Source organism: Chroicocephalus ridibundus, chromosome 7, assembly GCF_963924245.1.
Source record: "Chroicocephalus ridibundus chromosome 7, bChrRid1.1, whole genome shotgun sequence".
In the NCBI taxonomy this organism is placed as follows: Eukaryota; Metazoa; Chordata; class Aves; order Charadriiformes; family Laridae; genus Chroicocephalus; species Chroicocephalus ridibundus.
The window spans coordinates 33,913,510-33,929,730 of NC_086290.1; the positions used below are offsets into that span (position 1 = coordinate 33,913,510).

The 16,221-nt window shown below is 41.8% G+C and overlaps 1 protein-coding gene across 5 annotated transcripts in view; it reads left to right on the plus strand.

The window, feature by feature from the left end:
* RFTN2 (raftlin family member 2) overlaps window positions 1-15,668 on the plus strand; it is a 38,602-nt gene extending 22,934 nt beyond the window's left edge. For 4 of the 5 annotated variants that reach the window (XM_063340459.1, XM_063340458.1, XM_063340461.1 and 1 more), the window contains 2 exons: window positions 3,745-3,823; window positions 10,662-15,668. In XM_063340459.1, coding sequence (XP_063196529.1) covers window positions 3,745-3,823; window positions 10,662-10,931 — 349 coding nt within the window. In that variant the 3' untranslated portion in view covers window positions 10,932-15,668. The remainder of the gene's footprint in view (window positions 1-3,744; window positions 3,824-10,661) is intronic. The other variant, XM_063340460.1, reaches the window with a different exon arrangement.
* Window positions 15,669-16,221: the final 553 nt, after the last annotated feature.

The following is a 16,221-nucleotide window of genomic DNA, read 5'->3' on the forward strand; positions in this document are numbered from 1 at the left end:
TTATTTCTAGGGTTTTTTTAACTTTTTCATTAAACAGATCCTTTAAGTCTTTGGTTTATCCCAAGCTGGTGTGTCTCGCGATTGAAAGCCCAGATCCTGGGCAACCCCAAAGGGGTGCAAAACTTTATTTTGGGAAATGCAAAAAGAAAAAAAAAAAAAAGGCTTAAAAGAATTTGTCTTGCTCCTTTTGTTCATTTCTCACAAAACTTTGTCTAAGCTTAATTTGAAGTGCTCTGTCTATAAAATGGTCACACACAAAAAATAGACCTGTAAAAATCAGAGCCGCTGGCAGTAATAGTTAACTTCTAGCTTGATGGTAGTTTTGGGGGACTTATTAAATATATACAGATAAGAAGAGAACAAATTCCTTGCCCATACAGCATGAGCAGACAAAGAAATCACTGGTGTTTTAACAATAGAGTCTCTGTTGCTCTTCATCCCTCTTAAAAGAAGAGACAGGAAGAAGGCTTCAGTGGCCTTACTCTGCGGTGACCTGTATTTCCCCTCACTGATTACTGTAGCCCCTGAAAATGGGCAAGGCAGACTGTCCTCGAGCGCTGCAGAGCAGGCAGGCAAATGCAGTGCAAAAACACTGACTTTGTGGGTATTAATTTATCACGACAAACTACTTAATCTAAGTTTTCAAAATGCCCCAACTTATGAGACAAAGATGGAATGTGGAAACGTGAGGGAAGCTGTGGAGTGGCTTGTTCTAAGCACTTTTTTCTCATTTAAATTCTGTGGAAATCCCAGTGTCATTGAGTTCTTTGTGAATTAAGCTCATAGCTGCTTTGTCGTGTGTGGCATTTTAATAAGGTCAGACTTAGAAAATTGTTAATTTACTTATTGTCCACTCACCATCATGTCCTTTCTCTGTTCTAGTAGAATTTGTACAAGCTGTGTCTTAATGTTTGGGGTTTTTCATTTCTCTGGAGGAATGCAGACACTGTTACAAAATAAGTCGTAGGCTCTTCCTGATGCCAGGGACTCTGCTCAGCCTTCTTGCCCGAGAGAGGTTTCCTAATTGATATTATCAAAACAGACATAACTGAGGCAGGGAGAGATACCTGGCCATGTGGAACAAGGTTACAGGATTGCCAATTTCCTTGTCATGACATAACGGTCTAACATGTTTTGGTTTTTTTTAATGAATGCAAATAGTGAGGTAGGGACTCTCAGAGCGGGAAACCTTGTGAACTTAAGGAAACTAATGAGTCCTTTCTCCTGCCTCGTTTCCCCCACAAGCTGGAGTTTAAGATAGTTCTCTCTTCTCATCCAAGGAAGACATGCAAAGATATGCCATGACCTGAGTTCAGCTGGACTGAAAGGAAGATTGTGAGGGGCCAAACACCATCACAAAGCCATCATCACTGACTATTGCTTAGATGTAGCTGAGTATGCTGGGAATAGTGCTGTTTGGGGTATTTTCTCAGAGCTTACTTCCAGGAGCGCTGCTGGGGCAGACTGTTAACATGCTCTTCGTGATCTCGTAGGATTTTCCTTGGAGCAATCCCAAATGTTAAATATAAACTAATTCTATCAGTCCTAGCCCTGGCGTAACACATGAATCAGTTATCTCAACTTTGTTTGTGGTTATTAAGATTATGACATATCCATACTGAATACAAGATTACATTATTTTAGTAATTCTTTCCATAATGGTATGCATAATAATACTGTTTTACGATTGATAGAATAGATGGAATTATAAATACCTCAAATGAACTCACTACATGCCTCTTGTGTTTCTATTTTGCTACTTTTCTTTAGTGCGCTCTTAAATCTGTAGTCATTTTTCTGCCGAAGTATTTCAATATCTTTCCTTTATATGCATAAAGATCTTGTTGAATACCACCCAGAAGTAGGAGCTGGGGGGAAAAGAAGCGTTTATCAAAATGTAGTATCTGACATTTAGAAGAGCACAGGGATTTTTTTTAAACCTTCCCATCCTAGAGCTCTGGTCTTGCAATTCTTGCACTCTTTCAGTGCCACAGAGCTGGGCTTTGTCGTACACATGCAATCAATATGCTGACCTGTCTTTTTGATGGAAAGGTGATGAAAATAGGTACATAAAAACTTCAAGAGGCCATATCACCATTACTAAGTGTGTTACACTTTTGAAACATCCTATCAGTAACATTTGATTTGGTCTTGAGGAACAACTTCTCCTTTTCACATCTATTTTTCTAAAAGTATTTCCTTTTGAAACAGTGCTGCTTTAAATTGTATCTACCACAACAGCATCAACATTTGTAAAAGTTCCAGGACTAAAAACTGAAGTTCCTCTTTTTTTTAATCCTTTATTTATCTTACTACTTCATTCTCTTGTCCTTCCCATGCATGTACCTCCCATGTACAGAACAGCCAGTGTCGTTTATCTCATTGTGGATGTAGAGCTTATAAAAACTGAGCTGAGTCCTTTTATCCGTAAGTGGTGAGACAGCAAGCTTGTCCTGCTGTGTCAGTTAAATGGCATGTTACAACTGGAAACAGTCTTTTAGTTAGCAGTAAAGAATGTTACTTCCTAAGCTTCATACCATGAAGTATTCAGGTATTTGTTGAAGCTGTGGATCTATTGAGATTGGGCCTATTTGTTGTGGCATTGAAGGTAGTAACATAGAATCATAGAATTGTTGAGGTTGGAAGGGACCTTTAAGATCATCGAGTCCAACCTTTAGCCTACCCTGACAAGAGCCACTTCTAAACCATGTCCCTCAGTGCCCCATCTACCCTTTTTTTAAACACCTCCAGGGATGGTGAATCCACCACCTCCCTGGGCAGCCTATTCCAATGTTTAATAACCCTTTCAGTGAAAAAATGTCTCCTAATATCTAATCTAAACCTCCCCTGACGTAACTTGAACCCGTTTCCCCTCGTCCTATCACTTGTCACCAGGGAGAAGAGGTCAGCCCCCATCTCTCTACAACCTCCTTTCAGGTAGTTGTAGAGGGTGATAAGGTCTCCCCTCAGCCTCCTCTTCTCCAGGCTAAACAACCCCAGCTCCCTCAGTCGTTCTTCATAAGGTTTGTCCTCCAGGCCCCTCACCAGCTTTGTAGCCCTTCTCTGGACACGCTCCAACACCTCAATGTCCCTCTTGTAGCGAGGGGCCCAAAACTGAACGCAGTACTCGAGGTGGGGCCTCACCAGTGCCGAGTACAGGGGGATGATCACTTCCCTAGTCCGGCTCACCACACTATTCCTGATACAGGCTAGGATGCTGTTGGCCTTCTTGGCCACCTGGGCACACTGCTGGCTCATATTCAGCCGGCTGTCAACCAACACTCCCAAGTCCTTTTCTGTCGAGCTGCTTTCAAGCCACTCTGCCCCAATCCTGTAGCACTGCATGGGGTTGTGTATTTGATGGTGAAGATTAGATCAAAGAATGACTCCTTGAGGTTTACTTCAGACATAAAGGTGCAGACTTTAATTGAAAGTAGGAACTCTGGTACTTAAACTTTTAAGAGCAGGCATGTTAAATAACTGTAATCATAGCACCACAAATATTTGTTCTATACCTTCTTTCTTGTGCAATACCTTAATCCAGCTCTATGCTTCTTTTTTTTTTTTTTAATTGTGATTACAGAATTGCTTAGGAGTTAAACAAGTTAACGCTTGGTAGTCTGTCCTCTTCTCACTCATGGACTTACGTACACACAATTTACAGTTGACTCTGAAAGGTACGAACGTGTTACAGGGACTGTTATTGCCTTTAAAATATTGAAAGAATTTTCTTTAAATTTTTAGTGAGGGAAATCTGGCCACAAAGCAAGTTGTTTTTCTACAGAGACCTGTTATGTGGAATTCTGCTGTCCAGACACCAGAGGTGAGTAACATGTTTATGGTATTAATCAAGCAAATTGGTACTTCACATAATGATTAGGTACAGATACAAACTAGACTTCAAAATTAGTGGGGGGGAAAAAGTGGCAGAAGAGGTTTTCACTTGAAAAGAGTTCAAGTTTGTGGAGGGCTTGTGCATCTGAACTCATGTGGTTTTTTTTTTTTCTTAGCCATGTACCTCTTAAATTAAGCCATAGAGAAAAGCATAAGCATGCTAAAAACCTGTTTTGTGCTAAGAAATTACTGTGTGTCAGGTGGATGTGGTTGTCTACGCTCTAAGTATTTCTTTAGAAGTCTTCAGGAAGTCTTAAATGTTCGGATTCAAATCCTGAATCTGTTGCCCATGAAAAAGAAAACATTTTATTTTGACCTCCAAAACATCTACTTTCACACTTATAGAAGAATGTAAGTGTCAAACTGTGCAAAGGGTACTGTAATCCAGAGGTTAACAGGGTGAACAGCTGTTAGCTGTTGCTGCTTGAAAATGTGTGACAGATCAAGGATTTAAAATTCCTGCACTTGGACTTCAACAACTCCTTGTCCCTTTTGAGTGAGGCTCCTGTAATAGTCATATAAAAGTCTGAGGATTAAGTAACTGTCAGTCACCACATTCTGCTCAGAGTCAAGCTCACAAGAGTTATGGCACCCACATAGGGCTAGAGTAAATCCTGCCATTGTCAGAGAAGGGATGAACTGGTGGGCTCTTCTTTGCCAAGTCTTTCAACATCCCATGATGGATCTTTAATTTTTGTTATTTCTGTTTTTCAATGGCCATTCAACCTTTTCTTAATCAACATGGCTTTCATGTGATGGTCTTAAGCAGCTATGAAAACTATCAACACTTTCACTAATGTCCAGCACCAGAGTAGTAACTTTAGGAACCCAGTCATTCATGGTATTATGTACTACCATAAAGCAGTGACACCTAATCTCTTATTTCTCCATCTGTATAAATAGTTCTGTGAGTCTCTAAACGTCTTGCGTTCATATTTGATCTTTCTCTGCCCTTTTTACCTCCCATCCAGACTGTTACTATCATCTGTATTTTCCTCCACTCAATGTTTCTAAAATATGCTCTCCATCTTGTTCTTCTCCAGGCTTTTGCTTGTCTCCAGCCTAACTTCCTTCTCACTGTGTCCTCTGATAATGACTTCCATGCCTGGAAGAACTGCATTCAACATGCACAATTAAAATCCTGTTTTATTTTTCATCTCTATCACCATCTCAGTTCCCAGCTAGTTCTTGTATATTATCTATAATGTATTTCTTCATTTACAAAATTTGAGCTTCTGCTTTTTTCTATTAAATGTTCTGTGTAGTCTCCCTTCCCAATGTCTTAATCTCCTCTTCTAAATTCTGCCAGTTCATCATACGTTTTTTCCTTTAATTTCCCCGCGTTTCAAGCATCTTCGGCTTTTATCTTTCAAAGCTTCTGATCCCTGCTCTCATGCCTGACTTTGTAGTCTTTACGTTCTTTCCTAATACGTGTCTGAAAGTATGTTTTGGAACATAATTTTTGTATCAGTATTCTAAATATATAAAACCTTATGTCAGTAATTATCAAAGTCAACTTCATAGAACCATAGAATGGTTAAGAGTTGGAAAGGACCTTGGAGATCATCCAATTCCACCCGCCTTGACAAGGGCAGGGACACCTCCCACTAGACCAGGTTGCTCAAAGCCCCATCCAGCCTGGCCTTGAACACTTCCAGGGATGGGGCATTGACAGCTTCTTTGGGCAACCTGTTCCAGTGCCTCACCACCCTCACAGTGAAGAATTTCTTCCTAATACCTAATCTAAATCTACCCTCTTTCAGTTCGAAACTGTTACCCTTTGTCCTATCAGTGTTCTCACTCATAAAGAGTCCTTCCTCAACTCTTCTGTAGGCCCCCTTCAGGTACTGGAAGGCTGCTGTAAGGTCTCCCCAGAGCCTTCTCTTCTCCAGGCTGAACAACCCCAACTCTCTCAGCCTGTCCTCATAGCAGAGGGGCTCCAGCCCTTTGATCATCTTTGTGGCCCTCCTCTGGACTCACTCCAACAGGTCCATGTCCTTCTTATGTTGGGGGCCCAGAGCTGGATGCAGTACTCCAGGTGGGGTCTCACCAGAGCAAAGTAGAGGGGGAGAATCCCCTCCCTCAACCTGCTGGCCACGCTGCTTTTGATGCAGCCCAGGATGCAGTTGGCTTTCTGGACTGTGAGCACGCATTGCCAGGTCATGTTGAACTTCTCATCAACCAACAGCCCTGAGTCCTTCTGCTCAGGGCTGCTCTCAATTCATTCTCTGCCTAGCCTGTGTTTGTGCTTGTGATTGCCCTGACCCACATGCAGGACCTTCCCCTTGGCCTTGTTGAACTTCATGAGGTTGGCATAGGCCCACTTCTCAAGCCTGTCCAGGTCCCTCGGGATGGCATCTCTTCCCTCCAGTGCATTGACCACTCCACACAGCTTGCTGTCGTCAGCAAACTTGCTGAGGGTGCCCTCAATCCTACTGTCCATGTTACCAACAAAGATGTTAAATAGCACCAGTCCCAATACTGGCCCCTGAGGAACACCAGTTGTCACTGGTCTCCACTTGGGCATTGAACCATTGATCGCAACTCTTTGAGTGCAGCCATCCAGCCGATTCCTTATCCACTGAGTCCATCCATCAAACTCTCCAATTTAGAGACCAGGATGTTGTGTGGGACAGTGTCCAATGCTTTGCGCAAGTCCAGGTAGATGACATCTGTTGCTCTCCTTTATACACCATTGCTGTAATGCCATCATAGAAGGCCATCAGATTTGTCAGGCATGATTTGCCCTTAGTGAAGCCATATTGGCTGTCACAATCACCTGCCTATTTTCCATGTGCCTTAGCATAGCTTCCAGGAGGATCTGCTCCATGATCTTGCCGGGCACAGAGGTGAGACTGACTGGCCTGTGGTTCCCTAGGTCTTCCTCTTTCCCTTTTTAAAAATGCGTGTTATGTTTTCCCCTTTTCCAGTCAGTCAGAACTTCACCGGCCTGCCACAGCTTCTCAAATATGATGGATAGTGGCTTAGCAACTTCACCTGCTAGTTCTCTCAGGACTCACAGATGAATCTCATCAGGTCCCTAAGGACTTGTGCACTTTCAGGTTCCCCAGATGGTCTTGAGCCTGGTCTTCCCCTACAGTGGGCAGTTCCTCATTCTCCTGCCTTTGCCTACTGTGACAATTTCCTGATGCTTCCCTACTTTTTTAATACTATATGATAAGGGCATGGACTCCTGATGTGAATACGCTTTCCTTGCTAAGGCATGTTGTTTCTAGCTATAAGCATCTCTTAAAAGGCAGCATAACTACAGGACACAAGGTAGAACGGTTAAAACTGGGTTCTGTCAAGAGACATAATACAAGCCAGTTCTGTAAAAACATCCAGTCTGAGGAACTGATGAATCTTTGAGATGTAGTTTAAATTAAAAATGGGAAGCATTATGCTTGCAGTTTAAATTCTGTCAGCAAATTATGAGCTGATCAGCAGCTGAATGACCTTTACAATCTTTGATTTATACAAATAGAACAGGTTGTGTGTTTTGCAGCCATTGTTTTACTTTGTTGTAACAGGAAACCTTTGACTTAAGCATCAACATACTGCAAGCAAACAAGAAATAGTTGATTTGTAGCCACTTAGATCAGGATTACAGTGTTTAGAATCTGAACAAACTTAGTATCTAAACATGCTCATTAAGTACCAGTGAATATTTTACTTCTCCACCAGGAAATTTCAGTATGCTGAGGTCATTTTAGCATGGGATAAATAGGTAGTGCAGGCTGAAGCTGAAACGTTTAGCAGAGTAACATTTTCCTTCTGTTTTTCCAATTATGTTATTTTTCCCCTAAATTTCAATCTTTTTACTTCAGTGCTTTTTTTACCAAAATGTTTGAATTGGCAAACAGCATATTATCTTCATGACAGTTGAAATTCATAGCTTTTTAAATAATACCTAACTGGTATAGAAAGTCATGCTAGCTTTGCATTGAGTAGCTAGATTTCAGGTGCAAAACAAGCTCCTGAAATCTGAAAGCACTACCTCTTGCTCTAGAAATTTTAATAAGTTTATTTAAAACGTCCCCTGGACAGTGATTATAGAGCTGAACAGTTTTATCAAACACTTGAACACATTTCAGGAAAAACATTAAATGCCTGTGATTCTATATTGTTGGGCATGACATTTTTGTTTGTATTGCATATCTCTTCATTGATGTTCAAATTATATTAAAGTGGTTTAAAAAAGTCATGTCCACAATTTATGATGTTTTTGAAACACAGAAATACTCATGACCTCTAAAATGTTTTAAGTTCACCAAAAAAAAATTGCATCACAATTTATGTTCATTTAAGCGTACCCTTAGCGTGTTTGCAGCTTGGATACCTTGAGAAGAATGCTACCTGTGAGACAGTCAAAATGGGAAACCCACAAGACTCTCCGATTAACTGAATCTTAATAAGAAAGCAGCCTCACACAGGCCTTCTCAAACACTTAACTACCAGCTCCCTGGAGCCCTGATCCCATCGCTCCCCAGCTCTCTGGAGCGGGCTCTGGCCATGGCAGGAGCTTTGCCCCAGAAGCGGGTCCAGCTGTTGGGACCTGTGTCACTTGCATTCTGGAGAATGACACGACTGGGTACGTGCTGCTTTGTGTACTCAGGACTTCTTTTTTTTTAACTGTTGGGTCGAAGTTAGCATTGCCATTTCTAAGAAGTTTTGCTTTAGTAAGAATTTAGGGGGGAAAAACCTGTTACCTGATCTTATTCCCACAGGGTCTCTTTTCTGAGGGTGTATTTTACGTCCTCACAGCTCATCTCTCTGCTTTCTTGTATATTCATGGGATCATGCGTTATGACCTGGCTTACAATTTATATAATGGTTCAAAGGCCTCTTGAATTAGAAGGGGTATACTCTCTTAGTGGGTTCTTCATCACATACCATTTGTTTTTCTAAGGAAATGGTTCAGAGAGGAGATCCAAGATTGAACCACACAGTGCTTGAGAGTTTTCTGTTGGTTTTTTTTCTTTATTTCCCTTAGGCGGACTTCTCCATCCTCTTACTGTGGCATCCAGGCGAAGCTTATTTCCTTCTGTTTCTCCTGAGACAACACTATTTCCCCTTAGTCTAATTTCCCAGTGTCTCCTGTAGCAGCTTCCCTAAATACATTTCCTTTAGCCACAAGGGTCATTGTTTTCATAGTTTCAGAAGGGTTTGAGAAAAAAAAACTTAGTGATGTATAGGACGGGGGCGCAGAACTTGCAAGAGCGTGGCAAAACCAGTTGTGGGGTGGTGTTGTTTTTAAAATGTTTGCATTTGCAAATCCTGCTGCAAGAGTCTTGTGTCTCTTACCCGCTCATACGCAGCTCTGTGCTGAGGCTGGATTCCTTCTTAGCTAGACGTCCTCCTTCTGTGGACAGGGCTGTGTCCCCTGGCAGAGCGTCTCCTGGTTTAGCAGTGCTTGTGCTGACAGCAAGGCGCTAGGCAGAGAGCCAGGGCACTTCTGCCTGCCCGACGGTGCTCCTCTGCTGTGACCCGAGGCACTGACACAGCCTCGGGAGGTGCTGCATCATCACACACTCAAGTGCCTTGGCTAGCTCCTGATGCTAACGTAAAACAAACCTTTTATTTATTTGTGATGCCTCACAAATAGTCTGACCCTTAGCATAGTCTGACGGGTCTGTTGTTCGCATAAATCACAATCTGCTTATTTTTCTTTTTGACGCTGGCAGCCATCACTTCAACAAGAAGCCTGTTGGGAGATCCCAGTACTAATGTCAGATTGTATTCATACCGAGTTCTTCCTGTGCAAGGTCTCTATTAGACTCCCCTCAGACTGCTGTACAGGACAGCTGCTGACTTCCGTCTGTGTAGATCCACGGTGTGGATTGAACACAATTCTCGGGGAACTCTGTTATCTGAGGAGGCCTCTGAAGGCCTTTACGGGCAGAACTGGAAAGATGGGAAAGCATTGCGGTGTCACCATGAGATGGATCAGTGGGAAATCTTCAGTCCTCTGATGTGGTCAGATCACATTCTTAAAGAGCTTAAATGTCAATGGAGTTTAATTCACGTCTTTATCAAATCCTGCACTCTTGTTGAAGCTCCAGGACAGTGCTGCGTTGGGGAAGTGATCGACATGCACTGACTTTCGGAGCAGCTTGCAGATGAGGGCGCTATGCAGATGTTATACATGGTGGCAGGTAGACAGGCGAGTGAGCGTCTGCCTACAGGGGTAGCTGGCGATGGGGCAGCTGTGTCAGCTGCGTGTCCACCACTGCCCGGCCCTCCCACCCCTCTGGGCTGAGAGGAAGCTGTTGGCAGGAGCAGTGCCACCCTCCAGCATTCATCCCTGCAGAGCACCGGAAAGGGCAGCACGTGTGTGTGCCGTATGGCAGAACGTATCACAGTCAGGGTATGTTAGACGTGTACATTAGGCACAAAAATAACACTTTTCTCAAACAGCTGATTTTAGCATGGTTTAAGACTTGTAAATCATTCCAGAGCTGCCAAGCACTACGTAAGAATCAAGCCCTGTTGGAGTACTTCATCTGAGCATTCATTTGTGCTGTGTTGGATGTTGACTATGTCTTGTACCTTCTTTGTCTCTCTTACTTTTTTTTTTTGGTTCTCCACAAATTTTTATCTGATGGAGGTGTTTTCTTCAGAGGAGTTCATAGTTTAAACTGGAGCGTTAAATGCTGCCTTATGTTAAAATGCAGCTCATATTAAATCCATGCGTGACTCATTGCAAAGTGTTTGGCTTTTTTTTTTCCTAAATTATGCTAACATTTAAACATCCTCTTGTATTTCAGAAGAAATCCTTAAGACAAGTTATTGGGGAGGAAAAAGGCAAAGTCTCCAGCAGAAGCGTTGGATTAGACACAGCTACTTCTCGCCCTATAGAAATTGGACAACCACCTGATGAGTTTCATCTGTCTCCTTCTAAACAATGTTGGATCAAGGAGGGATCCTCCCAGTATGGAGGCTTTCCAGGATTCAGTAGCAGTGATGGAGTATTAAGGGAACTGGATGATGGACAGTTTGACCAGGAAGATGGAGTCACTCAGGTCACATGTATGTGATAAAGTAAGTAACTGCATCAGATGGACATGTACATAACTCACACAAATGTGTTTGTTTTAAATCATACTACTTTAAATGCATTGGTATAATCATATGACTTTTCCCAGACTTGTTTTGTATTTTTGTCTGTTTCTTTGTGTTAATCCTACTGTAGTAATAATACTACTGTAAAATAATTTGGTTTTCCGTCTCTTTAATAGAATAACTACGTGACTGGGTGCTCTGATAACTTGTTAATGCTTTTGACAAGGAAGGAAGTAAATGCTGCGAACAGTGGCAGTTTGAATTGTGTAAGAGAGAAAGGAATGAAGATGTTTAGTATTTTCCACAAACTGGAGGAGTGTTTGGTTTCGTGTGTGTGTGTTTTGGTTTTGTTTGTTTTTTTTTTAAGGGTGTTGTAAATATTGGTGGGGGAAAAAAGAAAAATTAACTATCTAGTTGTTGTTAAGTTTTAATGTAATTTTTACTTCACTTGCCTTGCATAAATTCAAAAGCCTAGAGAAATGTCTTACACTAGAATATTAATAATTTAAGCTGTGTTCAGACTTGGTATGTACAGAAAACCTCTGGAGGCTCTAGGCAGACACTTGCACCTGTAATATTATTTCACCTATGCAGGTTTTACCAGGGTTCCTTGTACATGTAAGGCAAAAGCTGTCCAAGCGTATAGCTTGTATAATGATCTATCCATAATCTACTCGTGAGTGGCAACTAAGAATCACTCACCCTTTGCAAGATAACTTGCAGTCTATGAAAAAGTAGTTTGAGAAACTCGCTAAGAAGCATTGACAGCGAGGTGCACAATGATGTTGATAATACATAGGAGGAAGTAGTAGGTTGAACTTAATAGGCAATAGATGATAGGCTGTATACAAATATGCTGATGTATATATAAAAAATTTCTCAGCTAAATGTATCTCACACTGCATGAAGTGTATTCAACTGCATCAAATACCAGAAGGAATGTTCAGAGGAAAGGATGAAGCTGCTGTGCTTCCATCCCCACCGTGGGGAGGAGTTGCCCGCGTTAAGGGAGGCTAACACGGGCAGGGCTCCTGCGAACAGGAATTATTTTTGTGCTGCTATCTTGAAATTACATTTTACAGAGGAGAAGCTGAATAAAAACACATCTTCAAAAGATAAATGTGATTCTAAATAAAAATGCATTTCTTTAGTTAGTTTTAGAAGCAAAAGCTAATGGAAAATAACTTGGTCAAAATGAGAAATCAGAACAGAACTGAGAACATGTATTCACATTTCTGTCGACGTCTGCAGTACAACACACGCAGACAAGTACTGCAAATGTTGAGAGAAATGTGAATACATTGAACTGCAGCACCCCACTCCCCTGGTGTGGTATCCCGCCAGCCGCCAGGGGAGTCTCCCTGTCCACAGGGGCAGATGCTGGCACTAAACACGGTGGGCAAATCAATGCAGTGACAGAAACGTGTCGGTAACTGACGCCAAACGAGCACCCGGGGAGATGACCGGGATGGCGGGAGTCAGACTGTAGTCTCTGTGGTGGGGAGCTGTGCGGAAAGAAGCTGCTTATTTCAATAAGCAAAAAGTAACTCATGAAAGAAACAAGTTACGCTTGCTGTGATAAGCCAATGTAGTAAAAAGCTGTAGTGCTATTCCAATTTATCTTTACAAGGGGAGGGGACAGGGGAAGCCTGTTCCACTTGCATGATTGTCATTGTGGGAACGTGAAATAATTATTGCTTTGGAGCTGCTTCCCAATTTCGTTATGAAATTGTTGTAGGCAGGCTTGTTGTTTATTTTTCACTTTGGAAGAGCAACTACAACAACTGTTTGTAGCAGGTTTGGAGTTTGTTGGAGGTTGAGGAATTCCAGCCCTCGAGCTGGAAACATTCCTTCAACTTTTTTCCCATAGCACATTGTTGAAAAGGGCAGCTTCTATTTTCTCACTTGAATTTCTTAAGAAAAATGCTGGCAGCCTGGCAAAATAGTTCTGAATTGTGACTGTTTTTAAGAGCCAAATATATGCCAGGAGGGTGGTGCACACCGCGGGCAGCGATGGGAGCGCAGGAGTACCTGTGGTAGCCGGCACAGTAAGGAATCCATTTTTGCCAAGGCTTCTCTCCCTGCTCTCCCGCCAGCAGCTCAAGGTCACAGATGTGGGGTGCGAGCCCTCGTGTTCGTTCCCTGTTTGGGGGCACCGTGTGGAGGAGGGTCCCCCCGCCAATGGGCAGAGCGCTGGGCTGGGTGTTCCTCACAGAGCCCGACCCGGCCACTGCCGTCTCATGCAGCACGTGCCTCTGTGAGCAGCGGGTCGTGGTCATCACGCAGTAGCAGGGATCTCCTCCGTGGAAAAATAAAATTACAAAAATACATGTTATGTCTGCCTCTGGCAGAAAGCCAAGCAACTGGCGTATTAAAAATGGGGTAACAGCTGGTCTTGTGCAACGTGGAAATACGTTGCTCTACTTCTAAAAGTATTTTTCACAAGTTACCTGAAACTCTGGTGTGTGTAATTCTATAGTCAAACCTGTAAAACCAGCAAAAATTGGTTAAAAAAACCTAGGAATTCTGAATATTCCAGGTTAAAGCTTTTAAAGTATATCAAAGAAATTACCTTTTATAACGTAGTATCCCTGCTTAAGATGGTTAACAGTCGTGAATCCTAAACCAAACTTGAACTACAACTATTTATATAACAAGTTACAATGCATAAAGTACTAGATTGAATGCAGGTAACTCTCTAGAATACATTTATTGGTTAAAAGGAATCATTTAACTTAACTGAGATCTCTTCATATCAGCTGTTGAGAATGCAAAAACTTCAACTAAATCACTATCTTCTTAAAATAACTTTTCCCCTTACAATTAATGGGGAGTGCACGAAGGAGATTGTTTGGGAACAAGGGTAGAAATTGAGCGTGCTCTGGATGTCTGCAGGTGCACTCCAGAACATCCCCACTTTTAGCAGGAAAGGCTTTTCTTAAAATGAAGTAAAGCCATATTCTGTTTCAGTAGCCCACGGCTTTAACTGTGCTTTACCTCTGTGAATTTCTTTCTTGTCTCTTTATGCAGTGTAAATATGCTGAAGTGCTTCCTCTGAACCCACCCACCAGTTCCTATATAGTGAAGGACAGCTTCAGTTTTTATTTTAATGCTATTTGTCTCACTGTATGTGAAGTTGTCCCTGCTGTAGAAACAGTCTAGGTTGTTTTCCTAGCTCTCTTGTCGTTCACCTCACAGGGCTATATTTAGGCTCTGTACTGGGGGGGAGGGGGGGAACAGATGAACAAATTAAAAAAAACAAACAACAACAAACAAAAAAAACCCACAAAATACAATTCTTCACCTGGGGAAAAAAAGAGTCAACTTGACAGGAGCCAAAAATAGGGAGGTCAGTAGAGTGAGTGGCATGGAGAGGACAGCCAAGGAATAAATTCTTCAGCATTCTTTTTTTGATAGAAGAAATCAAGGGAATGGTGTAGGTGGTAAGTAGCAGGTTTGAAACAAACCAAGGTATCAGCTAACTGTAGAAGCCCTTGCTGCAGGACGCTGTGTATAAAACTACCTGGATTCAACAGGTGACTGAAAAATTCCTGAAAAGAACATTGCCCTGTTCTCTCTGAAAGTCACTGAATCAGAAACTGTTGGAGACTGTGAAAGCTGGTCTGACTGACTGGCTGCTTATCCCGTTGTTTAGATTATTGTAAGCACCAGCGCTTCATCCCTGGTGGGCACGGAGCTGAGAGCCTTCTGCTGCTGCAAGGCTTGCTTTGAAAAATCAGGGCGAGTAAGTTGCTTGCTCAGCCTGCGTGCAGACAGCGCACGAATTACCTGACTCCGGGCACTAGCTGAAGAACCCAGAATAAACCATCCGTCTTCCTCAGGCATGTGTGCTGAAACAGAAATAACTGAAAATGCTTCTAAAACAAATGATGGAAAATCTTCTGTTTCTTTGTAGTTAAAAATTCTGAAAGCCAACTATATCTTACTTGCAAAAGTGAGAAAAGAAGGGTGCATTTTGGGTATAGGGGGTTCTGTTTTAACCTACTTGTTCCATCACCTGGTCTTACACAAACTAGAGCATTAAGGTATGCCTTTATTAGTGTTGTTACCAGCACTGTCCATTAATTAAAGTTTGTAAATCAGAAGAGCTCTCAGAGTAACTCTAGCAAGATTATTTTTTCTTTTAGTATGTTCCTATTTTTTGAGAGATACATACTGTTCAGTTTTCATTTTACCAGGCTCTATGTTACATACTTTTTTTTTTTTGAAAGAATTTCAAATCAACTTAAACTATGGGTGCGTTCTGACAAAAAAAAAAAGTAAGTACAGTTATTTATTCACTAACAGGGCTTCAATTAGGAGCCTGTGTGAAATGCAGTAGGGAAGTCCCTTACCTGAATGAGACAACCGAAATGCCCTGCAGCTATTAGAAAGGAGAGAGAGAGAAGGCAACCGATGCTGTTCATGAACTTCTGCAAAAGCTGTTCATACTTTCTGATTCTTAAGTTGCTTGGAGAGGAAATACTTCTTCTAGTGTTTACAAGCATGGCGAAACAATCCGCTGTAAAAGAATTTTGTGCCCTGCTCATGATTGTCACAACAGTTTATTTACATACCTGGTCAGCTGCAATAAACTGCTGCTTAATTTCTGTGTTTCTGGTCTGTAAAATATTGTTCTCTTTTTGTAAAGCCAAGATCTTCTCTCTGTTTCTGACAGGAGGCTTCTCATCATTAAAAGCACTTACAAATCAGCTCCCCCTTTCTTTATTATGGTTGCCTCACACTGAGGTTAAACGAGGTGGATGAATTACTTTTTTGCAGTCACGTCTGCACATCCATACAGCTCACAAGGCAAAGCGTGTTAGACTTACAGCCATCTATTAAAAGCTGATCAGGTTTTCCTTGTTCTTAGTATATTAATCTTTTAATCTTGTGAAGGTAAAAAGCAGGTTGATGTCTTGCCAGTTCCCTAGGGCTTAATTTAGAGAACAGTGGTAGTTGGGACTCAGATTTTTTTCAAAGCCAAATTCCTGTATCAGAATCTAGACAGCTGGTATAAATTAAAGAAGCAAACATTCCTGACTTCAGGTAAGCATATCTTGAAAGAGGCAAAGTGTTTTAGAGGAACGGGTCTGGTGACATGTTCTGATCTGTTTAAGCAGATAAACTTTGACAACATCTGAGAGAATTAGAATCTTAAAAGGAAAGTAGCAAAATCACTGTGGCTGACTTGTTGCAAGATAGGCGAAGCCAAGCATCAGGAAAATCCTCAGTGACTAACAAAAAAGTCATGTGAAAGTTATC